Here is a 19,547-nt window from a genome sequence, read left to right on the forward strand (position 1 = left end):
AGAGCCACTCTCTCCAACAGGTACTTTGGGCTCAGACAGCCCCTCAGCCTAGCCCTGCAGCTGACTTTTGACTGGCTCAGAAAGAGCAGCAGCATATCCCCAGTGCCCACACCTTCCAAACCCACCAGTGGGGGGCCAACTCTGCCTATTTACAAAAAGCTGGAGCCATATTACCACCGACCTATGGGTATTATCCATTGTAGCACGGGGTTACCGCCTGAACCTGATTAATGTTCCCCCAGACTCCCCACCCTCTCTGGCTTGGAGACTCATGGAACATGCAACCCTTGAGTTAGAACTCTCGGCCCTGCTACGGTCCAAAGCCGTGAAACCTGTCCCCTGGACCCAGCGTGGCCGGGGGTTCTACTCCAGGTATTTTCTCATACCAAAGAGAACAGGCTGCCTCCATCCCATCCTCGGCCTCCGGGCCTTAAACAAGTTTCTCCGGAGAGAGCGGTTCAAAATGGTATGCTTGGGTACATTTCTCGGGCTTCTGCATCAAGGGGACTGGCTCTTCTTTCTCGATCTACTGGACGCCTACGCACAAATTGCCATCTTTCCGCCTCATCGGAAATATCTGTGCTTCATCATAGGCCAGTGGCATTTCCAGTACAGGGTTCTTCCCTTTTGGACTTGTCTCTGCACCCCAGATCTTCACAAAGTGCCTGTCAGTGGTGGGAGCACATTTGTGCCGGAAAGGGGTGCATGTGTTCCCATATCTGGGTGATTGGCTCATCAGGAGTTCAAGGGGAAGGAGCCCTTCAGTCCCTGAACGTGACTGTAAGGCTTCTCCAATTGCTGGGGTTCCTCATCAATTTCCCGAAATCCCAGCTAATGCTGTCCCAGCGGTTCAGTTTCATCAGGGTGGATCTGGACACCACGGTGGCCAAGGCGTTTCTTCTCAGAGAACGCATAGCCACCCTGTCGGGCTTAGTCAGGTCCATCCGCCACCGACAGACAGCCTCAGTCCGCCCTCTCCTGAAGTTGCTGGGTCACATGGCATCATTGGTACAAGTCACCCCAATGGGCCCACCTGGCTATGAGAGTTACACAGTGGACTCTGTGGTCTCAGTGGCACCAAGCCTCTCGAACTCTCTGCACTGGTCTGAATAACCAAACCACTTCAGCTCTCCCTCGCCTGGTGGGCGCAGGAATCCAACCTGAACAAGGGACTTCCTTTTCAGCACCAAGCTGCTCAGGTGATCCTGACCATGGATGCCTCCAATCTAGGCTGGGGGGCCCATATCAACAGCCTCCACACGCAAGGAGTGTGGTCGAAGCCCGAGGCGAGATGCCAGATAAACGTCCTGGAACTCCGTTCGATGCGGTATGTGCTCTATGCATTCCAGGACTGCCTGTCCAACAGGGTCGTATTGATCCAGATGGACAACCACGTGGCCATGTGGTACGCGAACAAACAGAGGGGTACAGGCTCTTATCTCCTTTGCCAAGAGGCAGCGCAAATCTGGGCCTGGGCCCTGTCACGTTCTATACACCTGCATGCGATCTACCTGGCAGGGACAGAGAATGTGGTGGTGGATCGCCTCAATTGGACATTCCACCCCCAGGACTGGTCCCTCAACCCCTTGGTGGCAGACAAGATCTTCCACCGGTGGGGTCAACTGGATATGGACCTCTTCGCATCCTCACAGAACCACAAGGTGGACTGCTTCTGCTCCCTGCGCAGGAAGGGAAACGCCGTGGACGCCTTCATCCACTCCTGGAGTGTGGGTCTCCTGTATGCATACCCTCCGATTCCACTCATAGCCAAGACTCTCATGAAGCTTCAACAGGACTGAAGCTCCATAATCCTCATAGCCCCGAATTGGCTGCGACAGATCTAGTTTCCAATCCTCTGGGACCTGTCGATCCAGGAGCCCATCCACCTAGGCACCTCGCCTGACCTATCACATAGGATCAGGGCAGGCTACGTCACCCGAACCTCTGGTCGATGGCCCTCACGGCCTGGATGTTGAAAGTCCTGGTAGCTTCGCGGAAGTCCTACCAAGTGAAGTGGAAGAGGTTCTCGTCCTGGTGTGCTAGGGTTTTGGACTACCTGTGGCGCCTCTCAGAGTCTGAGCTACAGACTACCTCAATCCAGGTACATCTGAGTGCCATCAGTGCCTACCATCGAGGAGTGGGTGACACTCCGATCTCGGTGCAGCCCTTAGTGGGCGCTTCATGAGAGGCTTACTAAAGCCTCCACTTCGTCGTCCTGATGTGGACTGGGACCTCAACATAGTGCTGGCGTGGCTCATGCAGCCTCCGTTTGAGCCCCTGTAAGGCCGCGACGTGGAGTTCCCTCCACACCTTCGCAGTTCATTACTGTCTGGACAAGGATGGTTGACAGGACAGAGTCTTTGGCCAGTCTGTCCTCTGCAACCTATTCCCAGTGTGAGATCCCAATTCTCCCTACCTAGGGCCCAGTATGAGGTTCAGTCTGACACATTGTTGCCAACAGCACCCCTGTTTTTGTGCCTGTTGCATGTTATTGGGTGTCTGTTGGCCCAGTGTTTTCCGGGGGCAGCCTGTAGCTAGGGATTCAACCATCTGTGAGGACTACCATCCTGCTTGTCCTGGGAGAACACCTGTTACAGGTAAGCAACTCTGCTTTCTAATGGCTTTCCATCAGTATGAGACTGTTTTGCCTCTGCCTGTGTCTCATTTGTTATTGGATGAATGTGAGACTTCAGTTTCATGTTTGAAGAAGAATCATTCCCATGAATAACTTGGAGCTTTTTTGTTTTGTTTTGATTTTTGTGCCGTTACAGGAACCTTTGGGTATAATATCTGTGCTCTGCCAGGGAGATCAGAGGGCAACCCTATTTTAAAGAAACTTCACACAAGCAAGACCATTCCAGCTGCCAAATCTCGCAAGCAAAAAGCGATGGGAATGTTGCAGTGAAAATGGGATATCCCTGTATCTCTGTATAATAACAGTATTAATTTAGCATTTCAAAGAGTAAAAAAATCTGTATTTTCACCAGCATTGTGTTACGAAGATTGTATAGTTTTTCTGCTCACAGTCATAAGGAATAGAAATGTAAGGGGGGAGGAGAGCTCAGCGTTGGTTGCAAATAAGCCCCTTGTTCTAAGGAACGAGTTGAGCCAATTTTGCTTTTAGCCTGTGTTATATATATGGACATATGCTTCCAGTTTCTCTTAGAAAATTAGTGGGGTTAAAATCAGGATTGGCTCTGCCTGTCTGTAGTGATCAGCAAGCACATCTGTCATATCTGTGACTACTACCTCCCAAATTGTTCCTGGCTGTGTATACAGCTAAACGTTTATTTCAAATGTAGAGAGGATGGTGTGGGGGAGGGAGGTCTCTAGTGAATGCTGCATGAGCCGGGCCACTGTTTCCTAGCATTTACCCCCACGCCTTGTTCTGACGTTCACTGCGGACACCCAGACCTGCTCAATACACCTGCACTGGTTCAAAGGTTTGTTTGTAACCTGGGCACGCAGAGATCCTAGGAACAGACTTTTTTTTTTTCATTTGAACACTGAAACTAGGAACCTATTCTCAGCAGGAGCAGTGCTATTAAACTTCAGAACATATCTGTTTCATGAAAGATATATGCCATAGAATGCATAAAATCCTTAAAATCCCTACAATTCTAACTTGTTGCTATTTATTTTTGTCTTATCAGAATCTTAATTTATATTTGTAACTTGGGTTTCAAAGTTGAGGGCTAGTTCAGTGCTCTTGTTTTCTGACTGTTATGTATTTTTGTCACTGTACCCCTGTTGGGTAATAACTAAACTTTTTGTACCTGGATGAGGATTCTGAGCGTTTGATTAAATTTTATAGTTCTATTTTCTCATGCATGGTGTCCTTGAGGTATTTATTTTTCTTTGATTGGTGTTTCTTGACTTGCAATTTCTCCTCTAGAAGTCAGAGAACATAGCATTGATAGCAGAGGAAGGAATGTAAATAATTTATGTGCCAGCTCCAGGATTGCCATCTCTGTGGAAGGGAAAACTGACCATATGCTTTTGACTCCTCGGGCCCCACCCCCCAGCCTCTTGGAGAGTATGACTGCTCCAGCGCTCCTTAATCTCCTCCCCGAGCCACAGCTGCAAAGTATACAGCAATAAGGGCACTAAGACAGTGCCCTTCTAAGGGTCTCTTTGGTGCCAAAGAGACCATGTATGTGTGCTCTCATAGGCCCCTTGCTACCATGGGGGACGTAGGAGTGCCTGGAGAGAAAGTTCAGACTCAAAGGAGAGGTTTCTGTTCCTGGAGTCTCAGTTAAAAAAATAAATAAATAAAAATAGATTAACGGCGTGACTATCATGCCCTGACTGGCTTCCTATTGTTGCGGTCCAGGTCGCGAGGTTCGCAACCGAGTTCTAAACTCTTTCAACCCCGAGGGACTCTGCCGCAGGCTCCAGGATCCGTTTGGGCCTACTCGGCCTCTCCGCGGCGGCGTCTCCACGAGGGAGACAGCTCCGAGTCCTGGCTCCGCCCCCCATAGGCGCGTGCGAGGGAGGTTCTTTTAAAGGGGCTCTGGCGTGAAACCGCGGCCAGCCCCCAGCGATGACGTCAGACACCGGCGGGGATTTAAACCCGGCGTCTGACCCACAAACCTTTGCCTTGCAACATGGTCGACGCTTTGTGAGTGCTAGTTGCTGTTCCTGCTCCTGACTCCGCTCCAGTTCCGGATCCTGTTCCTGTTCTCGCTGTGGTTCCTGCTTCTGCTGCTCCTGATCCTGCCTTCTTTCCTGTACCAGTCCTGCTCCTGCTTCAGTCCTCGGTTCCAGCCTCACGCTGTGTCCACCCTTCGGATTGCCTTCTGGGTCTGACTCTGGTTTGTCTTCTCATGTCTCTGTCTGCCTCCAGTCCTGATCTCGGATTGTCTTCACACTGCCGTGCTGCTTCCCAAGGTAATTCACCTAAGTCCCAGTGGTCTGGATCCTCACGGGCTCCTCCCGGGGGGATCGTGGGCTTCCAGGGTGAAGTATCTACGTGGTCTTCTGTCGTCGAGCCGCCACCCGGCCTTCTCTTCACAGTGGAGCCCATCTGCTCTTCCAACTCTTCTCCTCATGGCCGGCCCAAGGATGCACATCCCTGGTTACAACACCTATATTGAAAATGAGCCAGGACAAGATAGAAACCTCCTACATCTAATCAGTGTGTTAGCAAGTGGCAGCCCATCCCCATCACACTAATCATTAATTCCCTTCCTGTCTATTTTAAGGAAAACCAAGATGGACAAAGTGTATTTGGGGTGGGAGGAGGGACAAAACTGGTTTGTTTATCTGGCTTCAAGGAAATTACAGCAGGTTGCTGATGGGGGCAGCTCTATCTCTCATGTGTGTGCCACTTCCCCTGTGCATAGTCTACAGGTTTAAAAGAGCTGAGCACAGGGGCAGTGATGAATCACCTACTCAGGAAATCAAGAAGAATGGGGAAGTCTTGATGGAGTAATCTTCCCGCATGGCCCAACAGGGAGAGGCAAACCCATCTGATATCACCACTGTCTCTTGGCTTTCCCTTCCCTGAAAAGAAGTGATGTTTATAAAGCCACTTGATTAAAGAACAGAAGGCCTTAAGGGTAAGACTCTGTGTTTCATACAGGGAACACTGAAAGAAGAATTATATAGTAAAACAGAGCTGCCTGCAGTAATTCCAAGCCAAACTGGGCAATCACCTATCTGATACCTTCCACATTGATACAGGTGTCCCTCGAGGCTCAGCCCTCTTGGCAACACTCTTCAATATCTATACGATCCCACTGTATACATTACTGGTGGAATTAGGAATTACCTTCTTGTATGCTGATGATATACAATCATTTGAAAATATAGTATCGACATTTTCAACTTATATGAAAGCAATACAGCAGGAACTAATGCACTTTAAATTAACATTAAACCCTAAAAAAACTGAAATCATTTGGTTAAGTAAAAACTCTTCTATAGTTAAACCACTGGTTCTAGACCTGGGTGATTTCCAAATTACTCCCTCAAATCAAGTACGGGATCTAGGTCTCCAGCTAGACGAGAACCTAACGAAGAAAAAGCACATCAATAAATGAGTTACTACAGGTTATGCTAAGTTGTGCATATTACATCGGTTGAAACCTTTATTAACTTTCAAGGACTTTCATACTGTATTGCACACTCTAATTTTCTCAAACCTAGACTACTATAACTCCTTATTACTTGGTCTTCCCGCATGTCTATTAAAACCGTTACAATTATTACAAAATGCCTCAACAGGACTTTTATTAGGAACAAGGAAATTTGATCACATTATACTCTTGCTGATCTCTGTGCACTGACTGCCAGTATAAGCCCGAATACAAGTTAAAGTATTCATGCTAATATTCAAAATCATTAATTCCAGTAATACCGGTATCATATGTGTGACAGTACAACCATACACATCTCAGTGAACACTAAGGGGCGGATTTTAAAAGGCCCGCGTGCGTAAATCCTTCCGGATTTACGCGTGCAGGGCCCTCGCGCGCCTATTTTGCATAGGCCGCCGGCGCGCGTACGTCCCGGGGCTTTTGAAAAGGGGCGGGAGGGGGCATGTCCGGGAGCATTCCCGAAACGACGCGGTGTTTCGGGGGCGGGCCTGGGGGCGTGGTGCCGGCCCGGGGGCGTGGTCGAGGCCTCCGAACCAGCCCCCGGGACCGGAGGACGGAGCAGGGCTGCCGGCGACGCACGCAAAGTTAAGGGGGGGGTTTAGATAGGGCCGGGGGGTGGGTGGGTTAGGGAGGGGAAGGTGGGGGGAGGGCGAAGGAAAGTTCCCTCCGAGGCCGCTCCGAAATCGGAGCAGCCTCGGAGGGAACAGGCAGCGCGCGCTGGGCTCAGCGCGTGCAGGTTGCACAAATGTGCACCCCCTTGCGCGCGCCGACCCTGGATTTTATGAGATACGCGCGGCTACGCGCGTATCTCATAAAATCCAGCGTACTTTTGTTCGCGTCTGGTGCGAGAACAAAAGTACGCGATCGCGCAAGTATTTAAAATCTACCCCTAAGATCTCAAAATAAAGGACTATTGACCATTCCCACAATACAGAGCACAAACCTGACGCAAGTAGGAGAGAGCTTGTGTTTTCCATAGCAGGTCTAAAGCTATGGAATTCCCTTCCTGAGATGCTATGTTTGATACTAGATAGAGATTTAAATGTGAGCTAAAAAATGGCTATTCAAAAATGCATATAACCTAACTTAAAACATTAGAATGTAGAGCTACAATAACAAGAAGGTCAAGAGATACTAATTGAAGCACCAAGAATAAATTTAACGAGAGAAAGTAAGAACCTATACAACATAATGACTAAAATGTGAAATTTTTTATATTATTATTTTAATTTTCTATATTTCTCGACCATGTCTTAGACCTTGAGTCAAATGTATTAGAACAGTTTGAGTGAGAGACGTTGATGCCTGTTCATGAATACTACCTCTGTAATCTGTCATTATGTGTTGATTGGTAGCTATGAATGTTACTTTTGTAAACTGTTGTGATCTTTACATGGAACGATGGTATATAAAATGTCTAAATAAATAAACATGCTGACTATACTGCAGTAAACATGCAGTATAGTCAGCACCTACTGCTATTACAGTAGGTGCTGACTATAGTCGATGGAATGTAAAACATTTTTTAATCAAACTGATTCCTATAAGGGAGCTTCAGCCAAAGGCCAGATCATGTGACCTCTTAGCTTGTCTAGGGCACTGGAATTCCTGTAATTGCTTTGTTAAAAAAAAAAAAAAAAAGGTTGAGATCTTTAAAACATAATCATTCTTTCAATGATCGACTTGGCCAATTTCTTGTCTCTCTTTTGTTATTCCACCAAAACCAGCACTAGGGGTGAGAAAGGAGACTGACAGCCCTGGTTGCCAAGTTGCCCTTTTGAATCAATCTGTGAACATGTGAACCGGGAAGGGGCACCAAAAACCAGCCTTTCCTCAAGGCCCCCTCTATCCACTGCCTTAGCTGCCTGCGCAAACGCACATATGCACAGTTGCCACCTGGGTCTAATTAGTTGCTCTGGCTTCTTAGCTTAGTTTTCAGAGGAATGGTTTTGCCCTCACTAGTTGGATTCACAGCACTAATGAATGCATTGGTATAACATACAGCACTGTCCTGTCTTAGCTGGCATTTACTTGCTTATTTACAGTTTTTATGTATTCATGCTCAAGACATGAGGCAAAATATTCTCATGATGATTCACACTTTCTGGATAAGCTGTAGTTCCTTCGGTAATAATGACCCTATTTCAGCAGTCTGCACAGGATAGAGGGCCCTATTTGCATAAAACACTGGGCATTTTTTGCGCAGTGGAATATTTTCTAGAACAGAAGCAAATGGGGATGGGCTGAAACACTTTTTTTGGGGGGGGGGGGGGGGAAGGTCCTTGATTTATAGTCTAACTTGACCAGAGTAAAAAATGCAAAATTCCGATTCTCCTATTGTGCACTATGCAATCACTTCACTTTCACTTGTTCATATATTGATTTGTAGGGGTTTTTTTTATGTAAATAAAGCTATGATAGAAATTTTTTTTGTATTTTAAAAGCTGATAATCTGCAGGGTTGTTTGCTTGTTGCAAGTGAGGGGGTTGTACTTTAATTCCTTTAGAGTAGAGATCCACAAGCATTTCAAGAGAAGGGCCACATCAGACATTTCAAATCACTGAGTGGAGCTGGAATAGAGAGGGGGAGAGGTGTACCTAGAGTATTTGGCACCTGGGGTGGATACTGCTTTAGCCCCCCCCCCCCATATATAATTTTAAAATTTCCTAAACATTGATAAAATATTTCAAAACAGACAAATAACACCCAATAATTAAAACTAATAAGGATTTTAAAAATCTTCTGCTCTTCATATGTCAGCCTAAGATTGTTGTAGACTGGGAGCACACACACACACACACACACACACAATATGCTCTCTCTCTCACACACACACACGCTTAGGGAGAGATGGAGCATATGTGTGTATGATGTATGTATTGGTGCTTTTCTATACCGGCATTCACGATACAATCATATCATGTCGGTTTACATGGAACGGGGTACAATAATCTTAGATATTAACAAAGCGGAGAGAAGCAGAAGTTACAATAAAACAGGGGTGCTGGAACTGGGGGAAGAGGAAGAACAAAGCATAAGTAACTCAACGGCAAGAAGAGCAATTATTTACATTGTGCTGAAAGTACAGTAATGATTTACATCTTCTGAGCTGTTTCCTGGAGCCGGCTGAGGTTGACCAGGAATTGATGCACCAATGAAAATGTACACAAATACACACTTCCTCAGTGTCTCACAAACACATGCTTCCTCTATTTCTCTCACACACGCTTCTGCTGTGTCACATGCTAACACATATGCATTCTCGCTCTCTCTCTCACACACTCACACACTCACACACACAAACTGAACTGGAAACCACAAGCCAGATTCTGTATGCAGTGCAACAATGGAAAAGCAGAAAATCACTATTCCTCAAAACAATACAATCAAGAAATATAAATTAATCAGAATAGTACAAGCATATTGAAAACTATACATTTCAAAACAGCTGATGAATAGAATAATAATCAATAATTAGAAGCTGGTGTACAAATTTTAAAAAATTTCCTAAACATCAATAAAATATTTCAAAACAGCAGACATCAAATAACACCCAGTAATTAAAACTAATAAGGCTTCTGCCACTGCAGGTCCTTGCTTTTGCTGGTGGTGTTTCCCCCACCATATCACTGTTCCACGATGCTGCAGGACCTTCCTGCCGGTGGCAATGGCACCCCTCCCCCAAGTTGCCACCCTGGGTGGACTGCCCCCCCCCCTCCCTCCTTTAGTACACCTCTGCTCACATGCCTTCTTACTCTATTCTTCCTTTTTCTCTCCTTTCACACAACAGGGCAGATTCATAGTATGAATAAAACAACCACCTCTGGAGACCCAAATCCAAGAACAGATTTGGTATCTGGGTTGTAATAATGAGAATTTCTGCACCACCAAAGCCTTAAGAGATAATGTCCAATGCATCCTGTACTGTAGCTCTGAAGAGATGGCGGCAGGGTTGGAAGCTCCAAGAGCCACCCTCCTAATCTGGGTTTCCTTGGCAGCACTGCAGAACCCACAGCTCCATACCACCAGTGCCTTCCAAGCTCCCTGCTGCTCGCCACATCGTTCAAAAACTCCTTAGGTTTGTGCTGTAGCCTTTCTCCTATTTGTGCCTCAGCAGGGGGCCCACACTTGCTGTTGAAATGTGATTCTCCCTTCGGTACCTTTTCAATGGTATCCTGTCCTTTTGCTTAATGTATGCAATGTTTTGAGGAATTCTATTATATTTTGCAACCAACCTACTACTCGTGAGCTTTTAATTCAAATTATGCAGCATGTAACTTTGCGTGTTTAATGTTGAATTTGATTGTTTAATTACGTATGTTTTCTCCTACAATGTCTTCTTGTTTCACATGATGTATATTTAAATTGCTTTGCTTTTATTATTGATTTTAAGTTTTTGCGATTTACTGTTATGTGTCTTTGTTTAGTTATCCGCTGCGTTTTGTGGATCAGCGGAAGGTAAAATGTTTAAATAAATAAGGTCTCATATGTTACACTAAATCAAATATCAGCATTTGACATGGGTATTAGCACATTAAGCTCTGATTACAAAATGAAGTTACTTTCAGTATTTACTCATCTGGCTTGATTTAGCCTTTGGAACTTGTAATGTAACAGCCCGAAGCAGCCTCATCCCGTAACGAATCGTTTCGCAACTTTTTGTTTCATCAGCATCCAATCCTATATGACAAGAACTAGACTACTGTAGTAGATTTAGCTGGAAAAGATTTTCCAATGTATTGTTTTGTGAGTATTTTCAGTCCCCCTTTGCCCCGTGGGCATATTAAGCGGTAGGAAAGTGATCTTTGTCTCTTAACTCCTGGCAGGCTCTGCCGAGCCACCCTCCACGGCAAAGTCATTTCTCTGCAGTTTTCCCGTCCTTTCGCTTCCTTTTTCACGTGCCCTGAGTTCGTGCATCCGGTTTTCTCAGCCTTGCCTTCCAGCAGCAGCGAACTCTCCTCGCTGTGCATAGAAGGAAGTGCCCGGATTTCCGGACTCAGCCCACGCTGCGCGTTGGAACCGTCTGTGCCAGGCGCCTTCCCCTCACATCTGCAAGGAGAGAAGCATGCGCTGCTCGTAGGAAGGATTCGGCCATGGACAGGTGAGTAGCTACGGTGGAGCCTAGAATATATATATAACAAACAAAGGCATCAGATTCCACACACAGCCAAAGGCAGTTTGCGGAATCTGATGCCTTTGTTTGTTTGTTTGTTTAACGGTAGGTTTAATCCTCCCGCAGGGAAGTTGGCATACTTTTCATCGGAAGAATGCCAGCAACTGTTTTCGATCCCTGTATGAAGGGACGCCTTGTTCCTGTCAGTTTTATCCTCCGCACTGGGGCTGGATGTTGATCCTCGAGTTGTAGAGGCCCTCAGTTTAAGCCAAAAAGCCAGGCAGGGGCTGTCATTGACTCCTGGCGCGGACCCTGCAATTGATCTAAGCCCGTAACGCCCGGCCCTGTGCTCAGTGCTATGGGGGTGACCGACAACAAAGCACATGCAGTCCCTGAGGCTGCTTAGGTAGTAATTATTCTGCTTATGAAGGAACGCGAGTAGTCAGGGGAAGAGGCAACTACGCTTTTTTCATTGCTTTGAAAAAAGAAATACGCGATGCCCTGTCTGCAGATCATATCAATGGAGTGTGGTTGAATGTGGCACATAAGTGACACGAGATTAACTGTGCTGATAGCAGTGATTTATTAATGTTTGATCCTGTGCTGAAGGTTACTTTTCTAACCAAGGCACCATTATTGGGGGATTACATTAAACAAGAGGCATTATTGTATTATAAAACAGCCTACCTAGCCAGGCTGTTTATCAAAGAGTTTGGAGGGAAATAAAACAGCAATGGCCCCCCTGTCTGCAACTTTGTGGGTAGTGACTGCCTAATGATAAGGCTGTCAAAGAAAGTGTACACCCTATTCTTGTGGATACTATTTGAAACAGTAAAAGTGGTATTAAATGCTATTTTTACCTCAGGAAGCCAAACTATATTTTCCCTCTGCAAATATCGTCCGTGTGGATTCAGTTGCGCCATTTCTTGGCACTGTGGAAGCCTGAGGCGAGAGCACAGGGAGTGAGAATTCTGCACATCGTGTTCTGTGCTGTTGTTTAATGGATGTTGTAGGCTCGTGAGATTGCAAAGTGAAGATACCAACCTGTATACATATTATTGTACACTTGCATGTCAGCAATTGTTCAGGAAATGGAAGATGTGCTTGATAAGTGCCCTAGAACACTCCAGGGAGTGCAGTAATGTACCGGAGGGAGCTCCCAAGAACATCTTGTGGAGGTTTTTTGTTTTTTTTAAATAAAAACAAAGTGAGTCTCACTGTGTGAAGCTGAAGCACATATATGTGGTTTGGGGTATCCAGAGTAATATATAATGACCTGCCAGACAAGGGCAAGAGATACAACTAATTAAATGGTCTTTGTCTTCTGTCACGTAATGTTTCTATTAACTTAAAGATCTCTGGTTCAGTGTTACGCCAATAATCAGTTCTCAGCTAAGAAGTTCTTTTTTTTTATCCTTCTGAAAAGAAGTGTGCAGGTCATGGGGAAGTGGCAGAGAGACAAGAAGAAGGTTCATGTTACCGGATGAGGCTTCTTGAACCTTCTCGTGTCTCTTTTGCATAGAGAGACTACCTATTTGTTCAGGTCTGACAGTTGACCAAAGCCTGAACAATATTTAACGTAAGTTCTGCAAAATGTCCACATAATAGCATTTACTCGTGTGCTCGTAGCCAGAGATTGTGTACACATCCTTCCTGTTTGTTAAAAAAGCAATAATAGAGGACATATCTGTTGATTCTATTTATGTAGAAGGTAAGGACATTTTGAGGGCAACAGAAAATTCTTGTTCCATTATTAACCTCTGTTCTATCGGAAGAGAGGCTTATGATATTGTACCAGTGCCTGTATGTGTAGTGGATTGTGTAACTGTGTTTGTCTCCCTCCACCTTGTAAATTGGAAACAGCTTCAGTTAGGATTGCAAACTCTGATGTCATAGAGGGACATAGGCAGGGATTTGACCTTTTTAGTATAGACAAGTAGGGCATGACAAAGAAATGAGTGCATGAGATATTAAATGGGGATTGTATGAGGAGTCATAGAACAGAGGCTTTTTAGAATCTGTTGATTTCTACTTATAATTTCTACTTCTGTTCAAGCAAAAGCCCCATGTTCAGGCCAAAATTTAGACATAGGCAACTGCCTCCGGTGCCAAAATAATAATAGGCACCAGAGCATTGCTGCTCCTCCCATGCCTGTATCCGGGTCTGCCTCCAAGATGGCAGTGCTCTGATCTGACAGCAGCAACTCACCTTTAAAAAGGATATTCAGCGTTGTCCATTGCACACTCAAGGCCCTGCAGCTTCCCTGCCCCTCACATGGGTTTCCATAGTAACATGAAGCCCATGTGGGAGGAGAGGGCAGGGTGATGCAGGGCCTTGAGCGCACTGTGGATGGCTGGAGGCCCTGTGCTGAATTTCCTTATTAAAGCTGAGTTGCTGCTGTTGGAGCAGAGTGCTGCCATGGCTTGGAGGTAAAGGGGAGGACCAGAGAGGAGAAGAAATGGACAGGGGCAATCTGAGGTCCCTTGCCCTCTCCTCTTCACAAGCCCCCATATTTCTATTGACTTTAGGAGTGGTCGGGAAATAGGAGTTGACCTCTCCACCCTGCTCCCACTGCCTATGGGCACCCAAAATATAAATCTGGGCCTGCCTTTGATAAAATACTGTGAGCCCTTCATTTCCACTGGAGAAACTGCTTTGTCTATGTGGGTGATGACACCATCGTGCCGCTCCCTTCACACCCTGGCCTGTGTTCTAAAATTTCATGGTTAGCACTTTTATTACCCGACAGAATGGTGAAAGACACTGTGAATCACAAGAGGGCGGAAAGCAGAAACTAAATCATGCCAAAGCTGAGGGCATACAACCAAGAAGAGAACAGATTGAAACAGAAAACAGTTTTATAGGGTGAGCAGTGTAGAAGAAGACAGATGGATGGCAGGAGAATTTACTAGCACTGTAGTATGTGGTTTTGCTTACTTAACATTCTGACTGCTTGTTCTCTTGGCCACCTAAATATTTCACTATACAATTGTTCCTAAAAACCCAACAGAAAAATCTTTCTCTCTGTTGTTTGCTGGTAGACTACTACTGGCTTCAACAATGATTTGAAAGGGAATGCCCATATGGTGGTGGCAGGTCCAAGATATGGTGATATGACATGCCAGACAGTGCTGCACATGGTAAAGAGGTTACTTTCCAGTCTATTTTTGAGCGCTATGAGATGAAGTGGTTTCCATGAGTGGTAGAGGAGGGATTGGAACCTGAAACTCTCATTCTTTATGTGAGACCCACATGTGCAGTTCAGAGCAGTGCTCAGAATGAGAGATTTGACTAGATGTTTTTGGGTTTTTTCCCCTCCTCCTCCTTCCTTACCAGGATGTTTGTCAGGTGTTTCCAATCCCTCTTGCTGGCTGAGAACCGGAAGGGATGTTTCTTCTGAAGCACGGAGGGGAGGGGAGGGTGAGGCATTTATCCTCCCTCACCTCAGTGCCTGAGTATATTGCCAGTTCACCTGCAGTATGTGTCCAAACCTTGCATGCCCCAGCAGGCAGAAGACACATGTACGCAGTAACCTTGGGGAGGGCGGCCAACCTCACCATATTCTTTTGAAATTTTAGCCAAGTTGTGAGAGGCTAAAGGATGTTGTGTTAAGGTGGTATAAATTTAAACTCATTCTCAAACAAAGCACGGTTTTTGTCTAATGGCACAGACGTGCATGAAATATAGATTCTAGGATAGACAGAACTTTGAGTTTATTTCAGAGAACAAGAACATTAATCTTCTGGAATGGGACTTTTACTCTGCCTTAACTGCACAAAATGTTGGTCATTGTCCTTTCTTTTAGAAAAAATGACATAGACATAACTTCCCCTCTCCTTCAATTATAGTTCATTCTACCAGTGAGCCTTTTACCAGCTTTTCCCCTTCAGAGTTTCCAGTATTGCCAGAAAATACTTGAGTGACCTTAGTGGCTTGAATAATGGTTTGGGAATGGGGAGACCTTGGTTCAAATCCTGCTTCTGATACTTGTGCCTTTGGGCAGGTCATTTTATCTCCCAGTGGCTCAGGTAAGCTCCCTGGAGAAGAAACATGCACCTGCTTCTAAGCTGTTGTAAAGCATTCCTGGTAGAGGGTTCTGTATAAGTGCTGCGATAATAAGAGCCCAATTACACAGGGACGGTGCAAGAGTATTTGGTGCCTTAGGTGAACCTTTGGTCATGCACCCCACCACTCCTAACTTTCCTATTGATGGCAGTTCCAGCACAGTGCTCCCTTTGGCAATATTGACTCTTTGGGCCTTGTGCTGGGAGGATTTTGCTACCTCAGAAATTTTGTAGCTCCAGGTGACTACCTAATTTGCCTAATTTAAGTACAGGCACACTCAAGCATTAGTCAGTACACCTGTCAATGTACTGAGCAATCTGGAGATTCCTCTACATACAATAGAGATAATCCTAATTTCCACATCATCCTGCCAGACCAGTCCGGACAAATGTGTTGTGCTCACTCACCAACCGATAGAGGCAGAGAACGCCTTTCTTTTCTGACGTCATGCATCCCTATATAGCCTGGTGCAGCAGGATAGGATGTCAGTAGTTCTTTGCATCCGGTAGATGGCGGTAATTGGTCTGTAATAGGATTACAGGCTCCTAGGACAATGGCCTGATGGTGGTTCGCTCTTTCTAGTACAGCGCAAACTGAATTGGAGTGATTAACAGGTCTGGCTGCTCATCCTTCACTGGAAAATCCAGTTTCCATTAGGGCCTAGTTAACTACCCAAGTTTGAGGGGTGAAAAAAAATAAGCACAAAGGCTGGCAGCAAGGGGCAGGACCCTTGGACAGCACTCCGTTCACACATGCACCTCAGTGCCCCCAGCCCCTGGGGGCTGCTGAAATGCTCTGCCTCTATTGGCGGCAATGGCTGACAGAGGCAGAAAATAACAGTGCAGAACCCAGCATCAGAGCAGCATCACAGGCTCATTTTGCAGAGCATGTGATGCACTGAAGGCCTCGGCAGGAGCACCTGAGCTAAATTTAGATCAGTGCAGGGGGGATACGAAGGATGCTCATGCTACAGCAATTGTGAGGAAGGAACCAGTGTGGATGGGCTGAATAGAGTCCTGGGGGGGGGGGGGGGGGGACATTGGCCATGCTGGGCAGCTTGGATGTGGAAGATGGAGCTGTTGGCCATGTTGCTTTTACAGTAACAGGCTCTAGACTCTCAAGACCAGACCCATTGATGCTGGGACAACAGAGCAGCATCAGGGAACAAGAGTTTTCCCCAGAATTTATCCTCATCATACACAAGGTTGCTTGTGAGATAAGGGGAAAAAGACTATGGTGGATATGGGGCCATTAGGGCCCTCTACCATTAGAGCTTGGCAGGATCCAATGGCTAAGAGGCCCCAGCTGGAACTAGAGGGAGGGGCCTCCTTGTGACAGTCACTTGCCTCCCACAGCTTCCAAAGTGGTCTCTTTAAAAACAGAGGGAAACGCAGGAATTGGATGAGGGAGAGCTGGACTCAGCAGGAGGGAGAGATAGAGCCTTAAGATTCTGTTTAGAAAGGAGTAGCTGGGGGTCCTCATTTACAAAGTTATGCAGTCCCTGGGGCTATCAGTCAGGAAGGCAACACAATTTTATGATGAGTGGACCTGTATTATCAAGGACAAATGGGTCCAAGAGATAATATGGCAGGACTATGCCCTCAAAATGGCTGCTTCAGTTCCAGAACCTTGTACCCTGTCCCTATACAGGACTATAATAAAGAAGTTCACTGTCTGCTCCAGTTGAAAGCAATAGTGTTGAGTTGTGGACCCTTGAGCTGGCTAGAGGATGAAGAGGATTCGCTGAGGGAAGGCCCACAGCGAGGCTCGTAGCTGGGAGGCGGAACAGAGAAACCAGAAGAAGTCCAGAGGTCGTGGCGGGCGGCAGCGGTGCAGTAGGAGGACACGGACCAGTAGTCTGGGCAGGCGGCAGGCAAGGGAAACCAGAGACAAGCTAGAGGTCAAGACAGGCAGCGAAACAGGAAGTCCAGAGAATGTACCAAGGTCAGGAGCCAGAGAGACAAGCCAAGGAAGAAGCAGGAGCTAGGACCAGGCGTGGAGGGAGCAGGAATCAGGAACAAGCTGGAGCGGAGCAGGAATCAGGAACAAGCTGAAACGGCAGGAACAGCAACTCACTCTCAAACGAGAAGACCCGTTGCAAGGCAAAGAGTGGGACTCACAGCTTGGTCTAAATGTCTGAAGACGTTTGACGTCATTCGCCGGGGTGGAGCTAAGTTTCCTGTGCTGGTCCCTTTAAATTCTCGGCCCCTGTGCGCACGCGTGCCTAAGGGGCAGAGCCAGCGGCAGAGAATCGGTGGTGTCTCCTTCGTGGAGGGAGCGCCGCGGGAAGGCCCCGACAAGGCCAGGCTGGGCACAGAGGGCGCGGCGGAGAGCTTTAGCAGCCCCGAAGTAGGGAGAGGAATCGGCCGCGGAGCTCCGTGGACCGGAGCAGTAACAAATAGTCCCAGTTTCTGAGGCAGAAATAGGTAAAGTGCATTATTCCATAGTGCCAAAGAAAGAAGGTACATTTTGTCCACTGCTAGACTCACATGTTCCTCATTTCTGGATGGAGCTGCTAAGATCAGTGATGACAGACGTGCGGAGGGCGGATTTCCTTACTTCCTAGATCTATCAAAAGCATATTTGCATATTCTTGGGCATCAGAAGTTTTCAAGATTTGTGGTGGTGGGGAACCATTATCAGCTCAAAGCCCTGCCCTTCAGGCTTGCTGCTGTGCCCTGGACATTTACCAAGGTAAAGATTGTGGTGGCAGCCTTTCTGTGCAAAGAAGGGATCTTGGCCCAGCCCTCTCTGGATGATTGACTAATCAGAGCCAAGTCAATGCAGGAGAGCTGGCAGTCTAAATTAAAAGTACAATGTTCACTTATCAATAACCTAACCTCGTTCCCTATGCTCCAGAAATCATTGACAACCAATCATTAAGGGAACTCCTTAATGTGTGGTAATGTGCGGTGGCTACATTTATTTATTTATTTATTTATTTATGGTTTTTATATACCGGAGCTCCTGTATACAATACATATCGCTCCGGTTCACAGAGAACAGTAATAATTACTGCCGGGTGGCAGTTTACATGGAACAGTTTACAAGGAACAGTTAACATGGCCATTTACATGGAACAAATCAGAATACTCAATCTAAGTAATAAGAAGACAGAAACTAATTAGTCTCAACTTTAAACATATAAATAAGGCAATTTATAATCTTATAATAGACAACTAGAGTGTAATTGTCTCAGTCTGTAGCCCCCGTGTTTATTCTTCAAAATTCAAAATTCTTTATTAATTTCTTTATTTTAACTTTTTTTCTTTTTCTTTTCTTTTATGTGCTTAGTGATAGTTCTCTCCCCGGCGGTTAATCCGACCATCCGTGAGCTTCTCCGCTATTTTTTATACGAGTACTTATCATTTCTCTTGTTCCCAAACGGAGTATTATTGCTTCTATACGGTTGGAGCCGCCTGCCCAACAACGGCCATGTTTCGGCAGTTGTTTGCCTGCTTCAGGGACCTCGGGAGGAGTTTTCTTTCAATGCACCAGCAGGTTGCTTATTTTACTATAGCACATATCTTTTGAAAAAACATAACATAAAAACGTATTCAAAATCTCTTTAGCTTATATAAAATATACCACTAACAAGGTTTTTAATGTTACTTACAATTACTTTTTAGGAGTCTTTTTAGTGAGCCGGCGCCTTCATGAAGTAATCTGGCGTCTCTCTCTACTCGATCCCCTTTTATATGGCTTGGACCAGTATCTCCTGACCTCACCAAAATGAGGCTATGAGCACCCTAGGGTACCTCATGTTGATGTGAGACGTGTACCTCCCGCAATCTCTCTAATTGGGAGTTTCCGTTCTGTTACTAATTGCAGTTGACGCTGCTTTCTGCTTAAATGTGTAATTGAGAATGTAATAAAGATGTAATAAAAATTATTCTCTGTTGTTCTATGTTATTTTTTGTGTAAAAAGTTTAGTGGACCTGACGGAGAACTATTGATTTTGTCGCCATGTTACTATGTGTAGACTACTGGACCTAATAGACAGCTATGTGGTTCTTTATAATAGCGAACCTGTATTTTCTCTCTATATATATATATATCCCACAGATTCCATCCTATATACGTGACTCAGCTCACTTAATTACCATTCTACAAGAATATCAACAGGGAGACAATTCAACAATACTGGTGACAATAGACATAGCTGCTTTATACACAAGTATTCCTCAAGATGACGCATTAACAGTGATCACAGAGGTATTATCAGGTACATCAACACGTCAAAGAACATCACAGGCATTCATTGTTG

General features: G+C 45.8%; 2 protein-coding genes across 6 annotated transcripts in view; both read left to right on the top strand.

Annotated features, from left to right (window-relative positions):
* The window catches only part of SNAPC4 (small nuclear RNA activating complex polypeptide 4), a 164,753-nt gene extending 160,924 nt beyond the window's left edge, over nt 1–3,829 (top strand). For both annotated transcript variants that reach the window (XM_029611957.1, XM_029611958.1), the window contains exon 24: nt 2,772–3,829. The gene's annotated coding sequence lies outside the window, so the exon portion shown is untranslated. The remainder of the gene's footprint in view (nt 1–2,771) is intronic.
* Nucleotides 3,830–10,756: 6,927 nt separating this feature from the next.
* The window catches only part of CARD9 (caspase recruitment domain family member 9), a 61,372-nt gene continuing 52,581 nt past the window's right edge, over nt 10,757–19,547 (top strand). Inside the window, exon 1 of one of the 4 annotated variants that reach the window (XM_029613147.1) lies at nt 10,757–11,202. In XM_029613147.1, the coding sequence (XP_029469007.1) occupies nt 11,195–11,202 (8 nt within the window). In that variant the 5' untranslated portion in view covers nt 10,757–11,194. The remainder of the gene's footprint in view (nt 11,203–19,547) is intronic. The other 3 variants (XM_029613146.1, XM_029613145.1, XM_029613144.1) reach the window with 3 other exon arrangements.

The sequence above is a fragment of the Rhinatrema bivittatum genome, chromosome 8, assembly GCF_901001135.1.
Source record: "Rhinatrema bivittatum chromosome 8, aRhiBiv1.1, whole genome shotgun sequence".
Taxonomy (NCBI): domain Eukaryota; kingdom Metazoa; phylum Chordata; class Amphibia; order Gymnophiona; family Rhinatrematidae; genus Rhinatrema; species Rhinatrema bivittatum.